This window comes from Nannospalax galili, unplaced genomic scaffold (genome assembly GCF_000622305.1).
Source record: "Nannospalax galili isolate Female #2095 unplaced genomic scaffold, S.galili_v1.0 scaffold1736, whole genome shotgun sequence".
NCBI lineage: Eukaryota > Metazoa > Chordata > Mammalia > Rodentia > Spalacidae > Nannospalax > Nannospalax galili.
In genome coordinates this window covers 467,059-486,408 of record NW_008338645.1, presented here as the reverse complement: position 1 = coordinate 486,408, position 19,350 = coordinate 467,059, and the positions used below count along the sequence as shown (strand labels likewise).

General features: G+C 48.7%; 2 protein-coding genes across 9 annotated transcripts; one reads left to right on the top strand and one right to left on the bottom strand.

Moving 5' to 3' along the window:
- Nucleotides 1–3,310: 3,310 nt before the first annotated feature.
- Ubl5 (ubiquitin like 5) lies at nt 3,311–5,570 on the bottom strand. Of its 2 annotated transcripts, none has more exons than XM_029563562.1 (5): nt 5,468–5,570; nt 5,073–5,160; nt 4,851–4,934; nt 4,507–4,544; nt 3,311–3,480 (listed from the first exon to the last, which is right to left on the bottom strand). In XM_029563562.1, the coding sequence occupies exons 2-5, from the start codon at nt 5,147–5,149 to the stop codon at nt 3,437–3,439; spliced, it is 243 nt and encodes an 80-aa protein (XP_029419422.1). In that variant the 5' UTR covers nt 5,150–5,160; nt 5,468–5,570; the 3' UTR covers nt 3,311–3,436. The 2 variants fall into 2 exon arrangements, with proteins under 2 accessions (XP_029419422.1, XP_008831421.1); XM_008833199.2 differs by having other exon boundaries at nt 5,094–5,160.
- A 40-nt stretch (nt 5,571–5,610) lies between these two features.
- On the top strand, nt 5,611–15,048 carry Fbxl12 (F-box and leucine rich repeat protein 12). Of its 7 annotated transcripts, none has more exons than XM_008833197.3 (4): nt 5,611–6,220; nt 8,032–8,168; nt 8,275–8,347; nt 13,600–15,048. In XM_008833197.3, exons 2-4 carry the CDS (start codon nt 8,083–8,085, stop codon nt 14,419–14,421), a joined length of 981 nt encoding a protein of 326 aa, XP_008831419.1. In that variant the 5' UTR covers nt 5,611–6,220; nt 8,032–8,082; the 3' UTR covers nt 14,422–15,048. The 7 variants fall into 7 exon arrangements, with proteins under 7 accessions (XP_008831419.1, XP_029419421.1, XP_008831418.1 ...); XM_008833196.3 differs by having other exon boundaries at nt 5,612–6,220; nt 7,811–8,168; XM_008833194.3 differs by having other exon boundaries at nt 5,612–6,220; nt 7,227–8,168.
- The last annotated feature ends 4,302 nt before the right edge of the window (nt 15,049–19,350 follow it).

The window sequence follows — 19,350 nt, the reverse complement described above, 5'->3', positions numbered from 1 at the left end:
TTTTTTTTGTGACAGGGAGTGCTGGGACTAAAGACTGAGAAGTTTAATGTTGTCAACTTGACTCATTCTACTATCCCCTGGAGATGTGCTCTGTCTGTGCAGGGTGATCTTGACTGTTAACTGGGATGGGAATATAACATTTTTATAGTTAATGGAGACGTGACTTAAGAGTAAAAAGCATGCTGGCATGATTGCTCGCACATGTAATCCCAGTACTTGCCAAACTGAGGCAGGACCATGACTGTGGAGGCCAGCCTAGGCTACATAGTGAGTTCCTGGCTAGCTTGGGCTAGAGTGAATGTTTGGTTCCCAGCACCCACATGGTACTAAAAACCTTCTGTAACTCCAGTTACAGGGGATCCAACTTGGAGGTCAGAAGAGGCTGTCAGACCCCCTGGAACTGGAGTTATGGGCAGTTGGAGTTACGGGTGCTTGGATTCGAACCCAGGTCTTCTGCAAGAACAACCAGGGTTCTTAACTGCTGAGCCATCTCTCCAGCCCCCGTATTTTAAAAACTTTTAAGGTCTGGGGCAAGGCTCATAGCCTGTGCCACAAACCTGTTTCTGTCCATTATGGTCTCATTTTTGTCTTGAATTGCCAGGAGCCCAGGTTGCCTACACCCACTTTCTCTCATCTGCCGTTCACAATGCCCAAATCTGGCAAAGGAAAATAAGGTTATCTTTGTTTTCTGTCGCTATAACTAAATACCAGAAGCTGGGAAATCTGTGAAGAATAACAGTTTGGGGTTGGGGAGATAGGTAAAGTGTTTCAAAAACATGAGGAGCTAAATTTGATACCCAGAACCCATGTAAAAATGCAAGGGGTGGTAGTGTGCACTTGAAATTCTAGTGCTAGGGAGGCAGACAGGAGGATCCCTGTGGCTCACTGGTCAGCCAGTCCAGTTAATTGGTGAGCTCCAGGTAAACAAATGACCCTGTCTCAGAGTTGGCTGGCATTCGTGAAGATAGCACCCAAGGCTGTCCTCTGGCCTCTTCACACACAAAAAGCTCACACATGCACCTTTGTGCACATGAACACAGAGACACACTCATGCATTTAAAAAAATATTTTGGGCTGGAGAGATGGCTCAGTGGTTAAGAACACTGGCTATTCTTGCAGAAGACCCAGGTTTGAATCCCAGCACCCACATGGCAGCTAACAACTGTCCATAACTCCAGTTCCAGGGGATCTGACAGCCTCTTCTGTCCTCCTCGGACATTGTACAACACGGGTGCACTTACCTACATGCAGGCAATACATGCATACACATAAAATAAAAATAAAATATTAAAAAAATGTTTTACAGCTACTTGGGTAGCTAAAATAGGAGGATCCTGTTTGAGAGCAACCTGGGCAAGAGACCCTGTCAAAAAGTAGGTGGTGTCTGAAGCTCTCAGTTGGTAGAGTACTTGCCTAGCATGCATGAAGCCCCGGGTTCCATCTTTAGCACTGCATGAACCAGGCATGGGGGCACTTGCATGGAATCCTAACACTTGAGAGGTGGAGGCAGGAAGATCAAAAGCTAGTCATCAGCTGGGCCTAGTGGCACCCAGCACTCAGAAGGCAGAGGCAGGTGGATCTGTATGAGATCCAGGCCAGCTTGGTCTACATAGTGAGTCTCAGGCCTGCTGGGGCTACAGGGAGACCCCATCTCAAAACAAAATAAACAACAAAAAAACCCCGTAAGTTGAAGGTCATCCTTGGAATTATGTAATGAGTTCAAGGCCAGTCTGAGTTACATGAGATCCTATCTTAAAACAAAATTCAGTTTGGCCCTTATATTAGAATGTCTAGTGTTGAAGGACATTTTTAAAAAACATTTTTATGGGACTTGAGTTGGCTTAGTGGTTAAGAACACTGGTTGCTCTTGCAATAGACCTGAGTTCAATTCCCAGCATCCACATCGTGGTTAACGATTGTAACTCCAGTTCAAGGGGAATCCGATGCCCTCTTCTGAGCTCTGCAGGAATTGCACAATACAGGTGTATCTACATACATACAGGCAATATACTCATACACACAAAATTAAAATAATAAAAACATTTTATGTGTATGAGTGTTTGCCTGCATGTGAGTGTACCATGTATGTGTAATGCCCAAAGAGGCCAGAAGAGGACATAGGATCCCCTGGAACTGGAGTTACAGAAGTTGTTAGCCTCCATGTGGGTGCTGGGACCCAAACCCAGGTCCTCTGCAAGAGCAGCCAATGCTCTTAACTGCTAAGCCGGCTCTCCAGCCCCCAGGACATTTTTTAAGAGCCTTCTTGGCAGTGGGGATTCTGTAGAGTTTCAAGGTGACATGGGGAGTTGAGATGAAAAGCAAGCACACTAGAGGTAAGCCAAATAACAGCAGAGTTCCTGAAATAACCCAGCCACCCATGAGCAGAGTCCTCCTGATCCAATCACTGCCATTACTGTTCCACTCTAAGTATGTGGCAGAAGCACATTCAGGGAAGCGTTTGGCTCAGTTTAGGCACAGCCATAGTCTGTGGTGGGGCAGGCATGGCAGCAGGAACACAAGGTGGCTGGTCACATTGTACATGCAGTTGGGCAGCAGAGACAAATGCTGTGCTCACCTGGCTTTCTCCTTTTCATTCAGTTCTCAACCCAATGCATGTAAAGGTGCTGCCCACTGATTCCAGGTGGGTCTTTCTTCAGTTCAACTTCTCTGGAAAAGCCCTCACAGGCATGCCCAAAGCCATCTCCTAGGTGATTCTAAATGCAGTCAAACTGACAATGAAGACTGACCATCACATCTCTTCAAAGACTCCCTCCCTCCCTAAATGCCCCACACAAGGAGTCCATTTCAAACCAAGTTGTTGGCACAAACCATTGCAGCAGAGGCCTAGGGAAGTCACATGACCTGTCCAAGGCCACTCAGCTGTTGGGGTAGGCATCCCACCTGTGCTGTCTGAAGCCAGAGCCTGCATTGCTGACTACTGCATCTATTATCCCTAGGCAGGTTTGTGGTCTTTTCTAATGACAATACCCCAGGGTCTCTACTCTTCAGAGACCCAAAGCAAATGGCAGAGTTTTAGCTCCCACTCCGCTGGTTCACTCCTCCCTTTGGTGGACTTTTGTTTGAGACAGGGTCTTATGTACCCCAGGCTATCTCTGAACTTTCTATGTAGCTGAGGACACCCTGGAAGGCCTGATCCTCCTGCTTTCTAGAGCTCAGATGACAGGTGTGGCCCACCAGGCCCAGCCTCCAGTAGAGCTTGCTCTCCCAGGGCAGCTGTATACTGAGTTATTTACCCCCAGATACCAGTTCTCCCCTCAGGAAGACAGCTTTCACACAAGCAGGACAGCAATGAAGCAGCACGCAAATTTTTTTATTCACATGACTTGTTAAAAACAGGCATTCATACAGTGTGTCAGATCATGGTGGGAGAGGAGGGCAGGATTGGGAGAGAAGCATGGGTTGGGGGGAATGAACTCTACTGGTAATAAAGCTCCAGGTTCATCCCATCGTGGATTTCATCTGAAGGACAGGTGTTAAGGAATATTCAGAGGATCTGGCTCTACCCTACACTCACTCACCACTGATCTGAGTGAGAGGCTCAACACCTAGAACCCAAACTATAAAATATACAGGGGCACATAAAGTCACTTGCCAAGCAAGCCTGTTCACCTGAGTCCAACCCCCAGAACCCACATAAAGTTTGGAGAGATTTGACCCCAGAAAGTTGTTCATGGCCTCCCCATGTGCACCATACCCGTTCTCCACCCCCCACCCCCAGCCCCCTGGAACTTGCTATGTAGGTGAAGTTGGCTTGGAACTCAGAGATTCACTTGTCTCTGCCTCCCAAGTACTGGGGATTAAAGATGTGTCCCACCATGCCAAACAGTAACATTTTAAACCTGAGGTCAATGTCCTTGTGAACCAAGTCAAACTATTTCACCAACCATTCTCCCAGCAAAGTAATTTCACAGTTCCCATTCTCTCAGCAGTCATCACAGGCCTCCCTCTAAGGATCTCATTTGGTTCATTTCCTACAGGCCCCAGTACAGAACCAAAAGAATGTGAGGGAAGTATTTAGACTCAGGAAGTCAATCAAGGGGACTGTAGAAAAGGCTCATCAGTTCACAGAACTGGTTGCAGAGGACCATGTTCTGTTCCCAGCACCCATATGGTGGCTAACAACCATCTGTAACCCCAGGTCCAGAGGATCTGAAGCCTTCTTCTGACCTCCATGGACACTTCATGACACAGGTTCACTTACATACATGCAGGCAATACACTGCTACACATAAAATATTAAAAAAAAAAAAAAAGTTGGGGCTGGAGAGATGGCTCAGCAGTTAAGAGCACTGACTGCTCTTTCAGAGGACCCGGGTTCGATTCCCAGCACCCACATGGTGGCTATGAACCATCCTTAACTCCAGTTCCAGGGGAATCTGAAGCCCTTTTCTGACCTCCGTGGCACTGCACAACATGGGTGCCCTCACACACATGCAGGAAGCACACTCATACACATAAATAAAAAAGAACTCAATCAAAGGATACAGTCTCCCAGAGACACGTGGTCCTTAAAAATCGTGTACCTATGGGAGAGACTTTTCTGAGAGAAGCTGATGGACAGTTTCTACCCTGAAAACAGGCTGAGCCATCATCTGCAGCACTGCAGCACTGCCCAGGTCAAAACCTTCCAGCCTAATCCAGACCAGCCCATGGCTATACCAAACCAGTTCACTCAACACTTCTTGTTTATTTTTAAGACAGGTGTCACTATGTAGCCCCAGCAGGCCTGGAACTCGCTATGTAGACCAGGTGGGCCTCGATCTCAGAGATTTACCTGCCTCCCAAGTGCTGGGATTAAAGGCCTGTGCCACCACTCAGCAATTACTCACCACTTCTTCAGCACTATCTTATTCCAACGAGTGCCAGTCTGGGCTGCGATCAGTTTCTTCAAGTCCCCGATGGTGTCATCGGTGCTGGGTGCAGAGGAGTTAAGGCAAATGGGAGGGAGAGGTAGAACCAGGAAGATATTAGGAACATACCTCATGCACCCATCTCATTTAACTAAAATCCACCCAACACCACAATCTTCCCCAGAAACCACTGCCTGTGACCTTTCACCCTTCGGTGGATACTTGCACTTGACGCGCACTTTCTTCCCCAGACGGTCGTTACAAACCACCTCGATCATTGTGACTGGAGCTATACAGGGTGAAGGGAGAGAATGGGAGATCAGGACTTCTGGGGTGTCACAGCCCCCTGAAGCCCCAGTCTGAAGGTACCCCCAATGCCAGGCCCTAAGTCAACCCCCTCCAGTTGAATATTCTGTCCTCCCTTCTCCCAACCAACGACGCGAACACCAGCAGTTCCAAGTCCAGCGTCTGAGTTGAGGGACCCCAGGCAGCCGCATCTCCGGCCCTTCGGCCGGAGTCCGGGCCGCCCAACATCGCCTCCCTCAATCTCCGGCCTCTCTGTTGCGCTCCCTCACTTCGAAACGTCTCCAACCTACCAACGCCACAACTTCCTACCCAGAACGCCGAGCCCTGACTCAATTTAAGCTGAAACAGGAAGCGGAAGTACGAGACAGGAAGTGTCCTTTCCCTTAGGTCCGTGTTCCTGTTAGCGTCTGACAAGGTGCTTCAAGGTTCCGGGCAGACACTTGTTTGCGAGTCTGTGGCGCAGTTTGGATGATCTAAGGCTGGTTAGGGATATGCTGAGGTTAAGGGAGGCTATGGGAGGATTTGAGAACGACGCCCAGCACGTGGAAAGCTTCTATTGGAGATTCGTTCCTTATGAAAGAGACCCAGAGGATCCCCAGGGTCGGGGATGATCTACCATTCCCAAACCGGACGAAGCCGCTTACGGCAGAACCTAGGCCACCGAACAGGGAGAATGAAGTCCTGCCGGCTCCATGGCCTTGTTCCTTCATTCAGAACTGAGCCCTAAAGCCTTTGCTCATCTCTCCCCTCTACCTGCCGCGTCTGTTTTCACGACACCCAAGATGCAGACTCCAGTCGATATAGACGAAGTCTGATTCTGCACGGGAGGCGCACCACCAGGGCGTCGCCATCCTCCCTCCGAGGATGCTGGAAACGCTGCAGTGGGAAAGAGCTTTTGCTTTGCTTCTTTATCTTCGAGAAACACCATATACCAGATTCCAGATTCCTGAAAACTAATGGGACAGGGGTCCCTTCCTAAATTCAACCAGCTTCTGTGACAGGATTTGTTTTTCCTTCTCAGCAGATAAGATTCTCGCAGATCGGTGAGCATACCGTGATTCGTTTTTAAAAGATCGCTTTAGGCCGGGCGTGGTGGCGCACGCCTTTAATCCCAGCACTCGGGAGGCAGAGGCAGGCGGATCTCTGTAAATTCAAGGCCAGCCTGGTCTTGAGTTCCAGGACATCTGGGGCTACAGAGAGACCCTGTCTCAAAAAGGAGCAAAAAAAGAAAGGTTTTTTTGAAATAGGGTATCACTATATAGTCCACACTGAGCTTCGTGAACTTCCTGCCTCAGCCTCCCGAATTACTGGATTATAGGCCTACACCATCACGACTGGCAAATTACTTGCATTTTATTTGGGGCATATTTGTGTGTGTCTGTGTGTGCTCGCGCACTCGCCCTATATGTGTGGAATCGAACTACATACCGTTCTCTTGTACATTCGTAGTGCTAAGTATCAAACCCAGGACCTTGCCCATGTTAAGCACACTACTTCACTACCGAATGACCATATAGATTCGGTGGGAGGGTCAACACAGTCTCTGTGGAGATCACCTTGACAGACATCTCTAAATGAAAAATCCAACAGGGCCTTATGCTTAACCAATACCATATTTTGTGTAGGCAGCAAAAAAAGTTTCGCTTTCTGTTGGGGCTTTAGAGATCGCCACGCCCTGGACCCGCCTCCTTCGCTTGATGATCCTACCCAGACTCCCCACAATTATGGTCTCCAGTGACTTCCCGCCCTTCCTTATGGTCTGGATCGGTTCCAAATTCACTGCAGAGCCTAGTTCCTACCCTTCAACACCTCTCAGACTATTTATTTATTTATTATTTATTTATTTATTTATTTTCGGTACTGGAGAGTAAGTCTCACGCAAGCTCTCTACCACTGTTTATACCAGCCTTTCCTACCCCCCACTTCTTTTGCGATGTTGGGGGGATCGAACCCAGGGCCTGAGCTGCACATCCAGCCCCAGGCCCTGCCCCCAGGGATGCTTAGAGGGCTCTGTCCTTGTTTAATGATGACTCTGATCTTATCCCACAGCCTCTCCTATCCTGCCCACCCATTCTAGGCTTGCCCCTTGTGATTCAGCTAAACTTTATAGGCTTGGTCGTCAGCTCCAGCCAGGGTTCTTGCTATGCCTTAGCCTCTTCCCCCTCAAGTTTCTCCCGGTGTTGTCTGACACCAGCTTTGTCTGCTCCTGCCGGCGCTGGAGCCACGCCTCCGGGGTTTGCAGCTTGTTCTCTGCGGGGCTCCCAGGCTCCGGCCAAGCGCTCGGGCCGCTCCCGGCCCAGTCACGCCTCTGGTTTGCTGCCCTCAACCCCGCCCCTTGATCCAGACATGCTCCTTAGCCTCTCCAGATCCCTGAGCATCTCTTCTCCCACTCCCTCCCTCCTGGCTTGTTGCCTGCCCTCAGCACCGCCCTCTTTGATCACGCTACCCCGCCCCCGGCCCTGGCCGCTCTCCTCAGCCACGCCCCCTGGCCTCTCCCTGGCCTGGTCTCACGGCTTGTCTGCTCTCAGTTACGCCCTCTGGGCTTGAAGCCTGCCCTCATTCCCGCCCCCTCTCTGGTCACGCCCCTGGCCTCTCCCCGCCCAATCACGCCTCGGGTTTGCTGCGTGTTCTAGATCCCGCCCCCTGCCCTGGCCACGCCCCCGGGCCGCTCCCTGCTGGAGTCGCGCCAACCGCAGCCTGGTCAGTCTTTGGCACCGGTCTCCGAGCTATCGCGAAACCTGGCTCGCTCTTGCCGCACTCCCAGCCCCTTCCTGAGACAGTAAAGTGGGACTCCCGGGCCGGCCTCTGAAAGTCGCACCCGGCCCGCCAACCCCTGCCACCTCAACGCCCTCAGGGGAGCGCGGCCTGGCCGCCACCGGAAGCGGAAACCCGGAATCACAGGACCATGGCGACAGTGTTTGAACTGCCGGACTTGGTGCTCTTGGAGATCTTCTCCTATCTGCCGGTCCGGGACCGGATCCGCATCTCCAGGTGCGGTCCCGCTCCTCGGGGTAAAAGCCGGGCAGGGGCACGGCCCCAGGTGCGGATCGGGTCCCTGCCGGCCTGGGTGGTGCTAACGACCTGTCCACTGCCCCAGGGTCTGTCACCGCTGGAAGAGGCTAGTGGACGACCGGTGGCTGTGGCGACACGTTGACCTGACGCTCTACACCGTACGTAGACACCGCCCGAGCGTCCCACTGTTCGTTTGTTCGCGTTTGTATTTTAAATTTATGGGTTTTGTTGTTGATTTCCTATTTGTTTCTTGGGATTTTGTTATTTTCTGGGTTTTTGGTTTGTTTGTTGATTTGGGTTTTCTGTTTGTTTGGAGGTTGCTTTGCTTTGTTCTGTTTGAAACAGGGTCTGCAGCCCAGACTGGCATCCAACTCACCATCCTCTAGCCTCAACCTCCCGAGGGCTGCGGTTACAGGCGCCGGCCACCTTGCCCAGTGCCCAGTGCAGATTTTTGTCTGTTCCTCCCTCCCTCTCTCCTTTCCTCTCTCCCTCCCATTCTTTCATCCTTCCTTCACTATGCAGCTACAGCTGCTGGCCTGGAACTCTCCGTATGGACCAGGCTGGACTCGATCTCATAGAGATCCACCTGCCTCTGCCTCCCGAGTGATGGGATTTAAAGGCTTGGAATTCCCTGCCACACAGTCTGAAGACTTTCCTGATGCCATCCTTGATGTCCTCAGCAAACTCCAGGCCAGCTGGGGCTATAGAGAGACCCTGTCTCAAAAAAATCCAAGAAAACGAATAAAGAACAGTTTCTGGCCAGCTGTGGTGTCATATGCTTTATGTGCCAGCACTTGGGAGGCAGAGGCAGGTGAATCTCTGAGATCAAGGCCAACCTGTTCTACATAGAGAGTTACAAACCAGCCAGGGTTACATAGCCACATAGTGAGGCCTTGTCTCAAGAAAAAGGGGTGGGGAAGACCTGGAGAGCTAGCTCAGTGGTCAAGAGCACTGGCTGCTTTTGCAGAGGACCCTATTTCCCTGGTTCAGTTTCCATCACCCACATGGTGGCTAACAACCGTCTTTGTAACTCCAGTGCCAGGTAATCCAATCCCCTCTTCTGGCCTCTATGGACATTGCATGCATATGGTGCACTTACATGCAGACAAAATACTCATATACATAAAATAAAAATGTTTTTTTTTCTAAAAAAAAAAAAAAAAAGCCTGCAGAAGCTGAGTGTGGCAGCACATGCCTTTAATTCCAGCCCTTGGGAGACAGAGGCAGGCTGATCTCTCTGTCAGTTTGAGGCCAGCCTGGTCTATATAGCAAGTTCCAGGCCAGCTGGGGCTACTAGGAGACCCTGTCTCAAAAAGACCAAAAAATAAAAAATAAAAAGCTTGCAGAGCCGGAGCTGTAACAGGTCATCTAGCTCTGGTGAAACCCTGGGTTCCTTTACTAGCACCAAGAAAAGAAAAAGTACCTTCCTCTCTGGTGTACTTAGCCACTAGTACTAGTACAGAAAAAAGGCTTAGAACTGAGTCTGGCCTGTGCTCAGCATATAATATATGATAGTTTATGAGTATTACATTATCTGTTTTCTCTTTTTAATTTGTGGTTTTATTGTTTAGTTTTGTTTTTTAAATATATTTTTTAATTTTTATTTTATGTATATGAGTGTATTGCCTGCATGCAAGTGCACCCATGTCATGCAGTGCCCACAGAGATCAGAAGAGGGCATTGGAGCCCCTGAAACTGGAGTTATAGGCGGTTGTTAGCCACCATGTGGGTGCTGGGAATAGAGCCCAGGCCCTCTGCAAGAGCAGCCAGTACTCTTAACCACTGAGCCATCTCTCCAGCCCCTTGTTTTGGTTTTTGAGACAGGGTCTCACTGTAGCCCCAGCTGACTTAAAACTTGCTATGTAGATCAGGCTGACCTCAAACAGAGATTGCCTGCCTCTGCCTCACGAGTGCTGGGATTAAAGGCAAGTGCCACCACACCTGGCTTGTTTTGTTTTTTTGAGACTGTCTTCTGTAGCCCAGGAAGGCTTCCAGAAGTTGACTGTGTGGCTGAGGATGACCTTAACTTTGATCCTCTTTCCACCTCTCTGCTGGGATAACAGGTGTGCACTGCCATACCTGGAGATCAAACCAGAAGTCTCATGAGTCCTAGACTAGCTCTTTACCAAGAGAGCCACACCATAGCCCCCTTTTTTTTTAGGGTCTTGTTGATGATAAAAACACAACTCTCTGCTGGGCATGGTGGTGCACGCCTTTAATCCCAGCACTCAGGAGGCAGAGGTAGGCAGATATGTGAGTTCGAGGCCAGCCTGGTCTGCATAGCAAGTTCCAGGTCAGCCAGGGCTACAGGGAGACCCTGTCTCAAAAAGACCAAAAAAAAAAAAAAACAAAAACAAAAAACCCCCCACAACTCTCATCTCAAAGATCAGAGATAATTTATTCTGGAGCCAAATATGAGGTTTCTTTTCAGTGTATGCAGTGCCTGCAGAGGCCGAAGAGGACATCCAGTCCCCTGGAACTGGAGTTACAGACAGTTGTTAGTTGACATGTGTGTGCTGGGAACTGAACCCAGGTCCTCTGAAAGAGCACCCAGTGCTCTTAACCACTGAGGCCCCCCTCCTTTTTAAGGTATAATTTATCAGTGCACATTGGTTTTTAAGAAATTATACAAATCAAGCTGGAGAGAGCTCATAAGTTCAGAGTGCTTGCTCCGCAATCGTGAGGGGCAAAATTTGGATCCCAGCACCCACATAGCAAGCTGAGGGTTTCAAAAGTTCCTGTAGTTCCAGTTCCAAGGAACCCTTTGCACTCTTGTAGCCTTGGGTGCACAGGCATGTGCACCCACATGCATGTGCCCATACATTCACACATACATACATACTCATAAATAAATCTTTAAGGAAGAAAAAGGAAATTATACAAATCATGAATAATTCTAATAAAAATATTGAAATTAGCCAGGTGTGGTATTGCCCATGTATAATCCCCATTAGGGGCTGAGGCAGTGCTCTTGAGTTCCAGGCCAGACTGGACTCCATAGTGAGACCCTATCTCAAAAAACAAAACAAATAGGGGGCTGCAGAGATATCTCAGCAGTTCCAGGGATTGAACTCAGGTCACTAGGCTTGCTTGAGTAGCAAGTACCTTCATCCATGGAGTCATCAAAAAGGCCTGTTTTAGCATAATATTACTTATACGCAATAATAGGTTTCATTATGACATTTTCATGTTATACACATGAGGTATTTTGATCCTATTCACCCCATCTCCTTCTTTTGTCCACTCCCACCCTTGTTGATCCCCTTCCTCCCCCCCCCCACCCCTTATACTTTCATGCCTTTTCTATCTGGGTTTTTTTTTTTTTTTTTTTGTGACTCAAGTGTGGTGGCCCCTGCCTGTCACCCCAGCTGTCAGGTGGAGGCAGGAGGATCATAAATTCAAGATCATCCTCAACTACATAGACTTTGCAGACCAACCTCAAAAAATGAAAAACGCCTGGAGTTAACCAGTTTGGCTAGACTGCTGGCTAGCGAGCTTAATTCCTGACTGGGTACATAACCCAGTACTTGAAAAACAGGGGCAGGAGGATTACTATGGGTTCAGGCCAGCCTGGGCTACATGGCAAAACCCTGTCTTAATACAAAAATGGTGGGGGGAGGGAGCAACAAGATTAACCAAAATTGCTGGGTTTGGTGACCTACATCTTTAATCCCAGCCCTTAGAAGGCAGAGGCAGTTGAATGTCAGCAAGTTCTAGACCAGCTGTGGCTACACAGTGAGATCCTGTTTAAAAAGAAAACAAAAGCTGGGCGTGGTGACACACACCTTTAATCCCAGCACTTGGGAGGCAGAGGCAGGTGGATTTTTGTGAGTTCGAGGCCAGCAGGACAGCTGGGGCTACAGGGAGACCCTGTCTCAAAAAGAGCCCCCCCCCAAAAAAAAGAAAACAAAAATTAACAAAAATTATGTTTGTAAATTCTAGAATGAAACCTATTACTTTGTAGCTAATTAAAAACTTTTAGTAATTAGCCTCTTGGGGTATAATTCAGCAGTAGAACCCTTGAGACCCCCAGTTTGATTCCCAGCAATACACAAACACATGCCAAATTCTTGAAAAAAATATTATTTATTGTGTGTTTGCTTGATGCTCATGTGCCATCGTGGTACTCCTGTTGAGGTCACAAAACAACTTTTGGGAGTTGGTCCTCTCTGTCCACTGTGGATTTCTGGTATTAAACTCAGGTCATCAGGTTTGCATAGTACTTTTACCCAATGAGCCACCTTGCCAGCCCCAAATTAAATATATTTTTTAAATGATTTGGTGGGGGCAGGAGAGCTGGCTCAGTGGTTAAGAGCACTGCTTGCTCTTGCAGAGGACCCTGGTTTAGTTCCCAGCTCTCAGATGGCAGTTAACTAGTTAACTCTAGTTCCAGGGAATCTGACACCCTCTTTTGGCCTCCACAGGTATTTCACACACAGTTGCACTTACATACATGCAGGCAAAACACTTATAAACATTTTTGAAAAATGATTTGGGAGCTGGAGAGATGGCTTAGTGGGTAAAATGCTTGCAAGTATAAGTTCAATCAAGAGCCTGTATAAAAGTGAGGTGCTGTGGCATGCAGCTTTTATCCCAGCACTTGAGAGGTAGAGAGAAGTGGATCCCAGGGGCTCACTGGCCAGCCAGTGTAGCTGAAGCAGCGAGCTCCAGGGTCATTGAAAGACCTTGTCTGAAATATTAAGGTGAAGAGCAATAGAGAAAAAGACCCTACATTGACCTCTGACCTACATGCCTGCACACATGTGTATGCACAAAACAAATTTGTTTTTTGGTCTTTTTTTTTTTTTTTTTTTTTTTGAGACAGGGTCTCCCTGTAGCTCCAGCTGACCTGGAACTCACCATGTAGACCAGGCTGGCCTTGAGATTTGCCTGTCTCTGCCTCCTGAGTGCTGGGATTAAAGGCATGTGCCACCATGCCTAACTTATTTTCTTTTTAAAAAAATTTTATTTATTATTTTTATTTTATGTGTCTGAGCCTGCATGTATGTAATTGCACCCATGTCGTTCAGTGCCCACTTGGAGGTCAGAAGTTCCCCTGGAACTGAAGTTATAGACGGTTGTTAGCCACCATGTGGGTGCTGGGAATCAAACCCTGGTCCTCTGCAAGAGCAGCCAATGCTCTTAACCATTCAGCACTCTCTCCAGCCCCTCTATCTACCATATTTTCGAGGCTGGAGCTCTGCATCCTCCTGCCTCAGCCTCACCTGAGTGCTGGGATCATAGGCGTGTGCCCCCACACCTTGCAAAGGAAACTGTTCTTGCTCCCGGGAAGGAAGCCGGAAGGAGCGGAGCATCCCAGGGATCCCAAAACCCATGTCCAGGGGGAGAGGGGCGTGTGTGTGACCAGCTAGGTACCTCTCACCGGTACCGGGATCTCTGGTTCTTCCAGATGCGGCCGAAAGTGATGTGGCACCTGCTGCGCCGGTACATGGCGTCGCGGCTACACTCCCTGCGCATGGGCGGCTACCTGTTCTCAGGTTCGCAGGCCCCACAGCTGTCCCCCGCCCTGATGCGGGCCCTGGGTCATAAGTGCCCGAATCTGAGGCGCCTGTGCCTGCATGTAGCAGACCTGAGCACAGTGCCCATCACCAGCCTTCCAGGCACGCTGAGGACCCTGGAGCTGCACAGCTGCGAGATCTCCATGGCCTGGCTGCTGAAGGAGCAGGACCCCACTGTGCTGCCGCTTCTCGAGTGCATTGTGCTGGATCGCGTGCCAGCCTTCCGTGATGAGCACCTGCAGGGCCTCACGCGCTTCCGGGCCCTGCGCTCCCTTGTGCTCGGTGGCACCTACCGCGTCACTGAGACCGGCCTGGATACTAGCCTGCAGGAGCTCAGCTACTTGCAGAGGCTGGAGGTGCTGGGCTGCACTCTGTCAGCTGACAGCACCCTGCTGGCCATCAGCCGCCATTTGCGAGATGTGCGAAAGATCCGCCTGACAGTCGGGGGCCTGTCAGCCCAAGGCCTGGTGTTTCTGGAGGGCATGCCGGCCCTTGAGAGCCTGTGCCTCCAGGGGCCTCTCATCACTCCAGAAATGCCCACCCCCGCTCAGATTGTGAAGTCCTGCCTCACCATGCCCAAGCTCAGAGTGCTGGAGGTGCAGGGCCTGGGCTGGGAGGGCCAGGAGGCCGAAAAAGTTCTGTGCAAGGGCCTGCCACACTGCATGGTCATTGTCAGGGCCTGCCCCAAAGAGTCCATGGACTGGTGGATGTGACACTGCCAGCCCTGCGGGTCAGAGCTGGCCCTCCAAGCAGCAAATTGAAGCATGGGAATTAATCAGGTGCAAGGGGACTGAAGGTCTGAAGGAGAGGAATCAAGGACCTGGGGACCTCCAGAGCTGGGGTTCTCTGCTTGATGGGTGACCTCAGTCCTGTCACTCAGCCTCCCTGAAGCCCCATACTCATGTCTAGGAATAGCCATCATAGCTACCTCATGATTCTTTTGCAAAGCCTTATTCTCTTTTTTTCTAGTACTGGGGATTGAACCCATGGCCCTGGGCAAGTTAGGCAAGCCTTAATTATAACAAATCCTTGACTCCGGAAGACCCTTGAGACAGGGGTGTTCTCAGGGTCACCCTCAGGAACAGACAGGTGCAGGTAGGTAGGGTTCAGGGCCCTTACAGGGCCTGGAAGGAATTATCTATGCATGTGCACACACCTGTCTGTCTACCTACAGGCATGGAGATTCAAGGACAAGAAAATGCCCCCGAGTTATCCAAGTGTTCTTTTAAGTTCTCAAATGGGTTTTCTGTGTTTTGTATCCTGCCTTTTTCAAGTTTTCTACAGCATATAATATTTTACTATTAAAAAAAATCACTTAAAAAATACATTCCATGTATTCATTTTTCAAGTGTTACCCCAACATTTACTATTTCATGGTCACTCTATTTATTTTGATTTTCTGAGACAGGGTCTCACTATCTAACCACAGATGGCCTGGGACTGACTATGTAGACCAGGCTGATCTCAAACTCAGAGGTCTACCTGCTTCCTCCAGAGTGCTGGGATCAAAGGTGTGTGCCACCACGTCTGGCCTTATTTTTTCATTTTATTTATTTAGAGCCAAACTCTGTCTCATACAGCCCAGGCTGGCCTCAAACTCAGGATGACCTTGAACTCCTAGTTCTGGCTTCACCTCCCCAGTGCTAGCATTACTAGTTTGCTCCACCACACCTAGTTCATGTGTTGGGGATTGAACCCAGGGCTTCTTGCTAGGCCAGCACTCTACTCACTGATCCACAACTCCAGCCCCATAGAGGCCCCACTTTAGGTACAAGGGCTTCACTGTACCCTTGTACCCTGCAGCTCTGGGAGGAGGAAACCAGGGGGATAAATAGGTAAGCACACTTGTAGGCCTAATGTGGTGGCACAGGCCTATGATCCCTGTTTGCAAGACATCAAGGTAGGCATCTCATGTTTGAGGTCAGCCTGGGCTGCACAGTGAGACCAGTCTCTCAAGCAAAAACATCCTTGGAAGAATTTCAGCACCCCTAGGGTAAGCCAGAGTATGTGACAGGGTGGACATGTGGTAGAGGGCAGGGTGGGCCCCCACAGAGATCTGAGAGCTGAAGAAAAGCAAGCTCTTGAGGACAGCTGGGGATGACCACAGGAACACAAAGACCTTGAGATGGGGCTGGGGTGTGGGTCAGCAGCAGAGCCCTTGCATAGCGTGCACAAGGGTCTGGGTTTCATCTCCAGCACCTAACAAGGGCGAGATGGCTCAATGGCTGAAGGACCTTACTGTCGAGGCTAATCACCTGAGTTTGATCTCCAAGACCCACATGGTGGAAGGAGAGAATCCATTCCTGAAAGCTGCCTCTGACCTCCACACGTGTCTGTCTCTCTCTCTCTGCCTCTCTCTCTCTCTCTCTCTCTGTCTTAAATCTCTTCAATATCTCTCACAGTTTCCCTCCATTTGGGGTTATCAGTTATGCCAGTCAACTGCAAAGTCTAAGCAATGAGACAGATACTTCAAAAGAAGTGTGCTCTATCTATACTACACTACATAAAAGAAATTAAAAGTTATTGTCAATGTATATGTTTTTACACACACACACACACACACACACACACACACACACACGCACACAAAGACCCAGACAAGGGAATAAATTCGGCATTTGCAGAAACAAGAACATCTCATTAGCAGAGTGAACAGCACAGAAAGATGGAGAATGTTAAGTTGACAGTGAGGGAGATAACGGAGGCCAGGGTAGGCAGAGCCCCAGTGGGGGAGGTTGGGGGCTTCCTGTCTGTGCAGTTGGAACAGCTTGATTGTGCAGGTGCCAAATACTGGGTGATGCTGAAGTGGTTCTTTGATCTGAGCTTGGGGGAAAGGGCTGTGGCTGAACCCCACATTTATGGGCTTACCACCTGGGCATTGTGGGGAGAGAACAGAGGACTGGGCTGGAGGCACTCAATTCCTCACTCCAAACTCACCCATTGGGGAGGAGCTGTGCATGCTTCTTACCTGTTTCAGCCACATGGGATACAATAGAAAGTCCTTTGGGGAGGGCCTGTGAGAAGGCTCAGCGCCTCATGGGGCCAAACCATGAGGGACTTTATTTTTATGTTTATATTTTTTATTGCAAGTCATACCATCCAGTTAATGTTCTCTTCTGAAAACCTTTTTTTTTTTTTTTTTTTTTTGAGACAGGGTCTCCCTGTAGCCCCAGCTGTCCTGGAACTCTAGGTAGAACAGGCTGTCCTCAAACTCACAAAGATCCACCTGCTTCTGCCTCCCAAGTGCTGGAATTAAAGACGTGCACCACCACGCCCGGCTCCCTTTTTCTTTCTTAAAAAAATTATCTTTATGGGGCTGGATGGATTGGTTAGCAGTTGGGAGCACTGACTGCTCTTGCAGAGGACCCAGATTTGATTCCCAGCACCTGCATGGTGGCTATGAACTGTCCTTAACTCCACTTCCAGAGGAATCTGAAGCCCTCCGCAGCATCGCATGTCACGGGTGCACTCACATACATGCAGGCAACACACTCATACACATAAAAAAATAAATAATTAATTTAAAAAATTAAATGGAAATAAAAAATTTGTCCAGGCTGGAGAGCAGCGGACTCAGTAGTTAAGATCACTGGCTGCTTTTGAAGAGGACTGGGGTTCAGTTCCCAGCATCCACATGGCAGCTAGCAACCATCTGCAACTCCCACTCCAGAGATCTGACACCCTTTTCTGGCCTCTGTGGGTACAAGATGGGTGTACTTACATACATGTAGGCAAAACACTCATAAAATAAATATAAGTGAATAACTCAAAGGCCGGTGAGATAGTTCAGTGGATAAAGGTGCTTGACACTAGCCTGATAATCTAAGTTCAGTCCTAGAGACCACATGGTAGAAGGAGAGAACAGATTCTTAAAAATTGTCCTCTGACCTCCACATGTGAGTACCCACACACAATAAATATATGTAATAAAAATTTAAAACAATAGCTGGGTGTAGTGGCACATCCTAGCACTTGGAAAGCAGAGGCAGGTGGGATCTCTATGAAATCAAGGTCAGCCTGGTCTACATAGAGAGTTCCAGACCCGCTGGGGGTATAGGGAGACCCTGACTCAAAAACGACAACAAAAATGAAAATGGAAACAATCACAAAATGTCTCAGCAGTAAAATGTATATCAATTTCATGGCTTCTCTTTTTTTTCCTCCTTTTGGTCAATGAGATTATAGGGTGGCTCTGGAAGTGCCTGGAGTAATATTTCAATTTGATACCACAAAACCCTGACTCTCCAAGATTGTATAAAGGGGTCTTTTACTGTAAATGAGGCACCTTGTGAGATTCCTTGAATACTGCAGTTTTACACAGTGGTGGGGGATCATTGAAAAGGCCATATATGCTCAGTGCTTAAGCATGGTTCTTGCTAGTTTTTAAATTATTTATATATTTTTATTTTATATGTATGAGTGTTTTGCCTGCATGTGTGTAAGTGCACCACGTAAGTGCAATGCCTGTGGAGGCCAAAAAGAAGGCAGCAGATCCTTTGGAACTGGAGTTACAGATGGTTGTTAGCCACCATGTGGGTGCTGAGTACTGAACCCAGGTCCTCTGCAAGAGCAGCCAGTGCTTTAACCACTGAGCCAGCTCTCCAGTCCCTTCCTTATCTTCCTATCCCACTTCAGTATGTATAACTCTTGTTTTCTCATCTGTTGACCTGTTGCTCCCCACCCCCACTCCCAGATGGATCCAAGCAGAAAGCAGCTAGATGATAAAACTGGAAGATAGAGTGGGACAGGGACATGTACCCAAATCCCTCCATCCTTGTCAGCCTCCCCACAGCCCTCTTTTCTTCCCCTGCTTTCCCTTCTGTTTCTGGGGATGGAATGCAGAGCCTGGCACACACTAGGCAAACACTCCACCACTTAGTGACAACTTCAGCCTGAAAACACTTTGTTCTCTTGAAACTGTTTTACCTGACACGAGGCACAAAAGAATGCCACACAGTGATGGTTGAATTAAGAGGCCTTTTAAATTAGCCAGAGGTCAAGAGCAGGCTCATGCTCAAAAGAAGTCTCCACCCCAAGGAGAGGCAGAGCAAGGTTTATAAAGCTTAAAACCGCAATTACATCATGCCAGATGCAAAGCCAATAACCATGGTTATAACATACCAGGGGCAGGTTAATTAACAGTTTTCAGTTAGCAAAAAGTTCCTAAGTTTTGGTTAGAAAAACAAGTTTCTCAGAATTGCAGAAACAATGGGCTCCCTGGACATGCAGGTATATCTGGGAGAGAACATTCTGCCTAGCTAGTTGTAAGTTTCCAAGTATTGTAGAAACAAGGTACTCCCTGAAAGTGTAGGTGCAGCCTCCATGAGGCTATTCTGCCTGGTTGCATGCAGCTGGCAAGGGGTTGGGGAATGCTGGGCAGAAACGGGATGGAATCAGTTTGGGCATTTCAATACAGGGTCATATCATGTACCCCAGAGAGTTCCAGGCCAGTCTGAAATATGATGGGGGAGGTGTTGGGGTGAAAAGCAATTCCAGGTTAGCCTAGAATTTGTGATTCCTCCTGCCTCAGTTTCCCAAGTATTGTAACTGCTGGTATGAGCCACTATGTCTAGCACCAAAGTTCTTTTAATTATTTCTTTTAAAATTATTTATTAAGACATTCTCACTATGTAGCCCAGCTA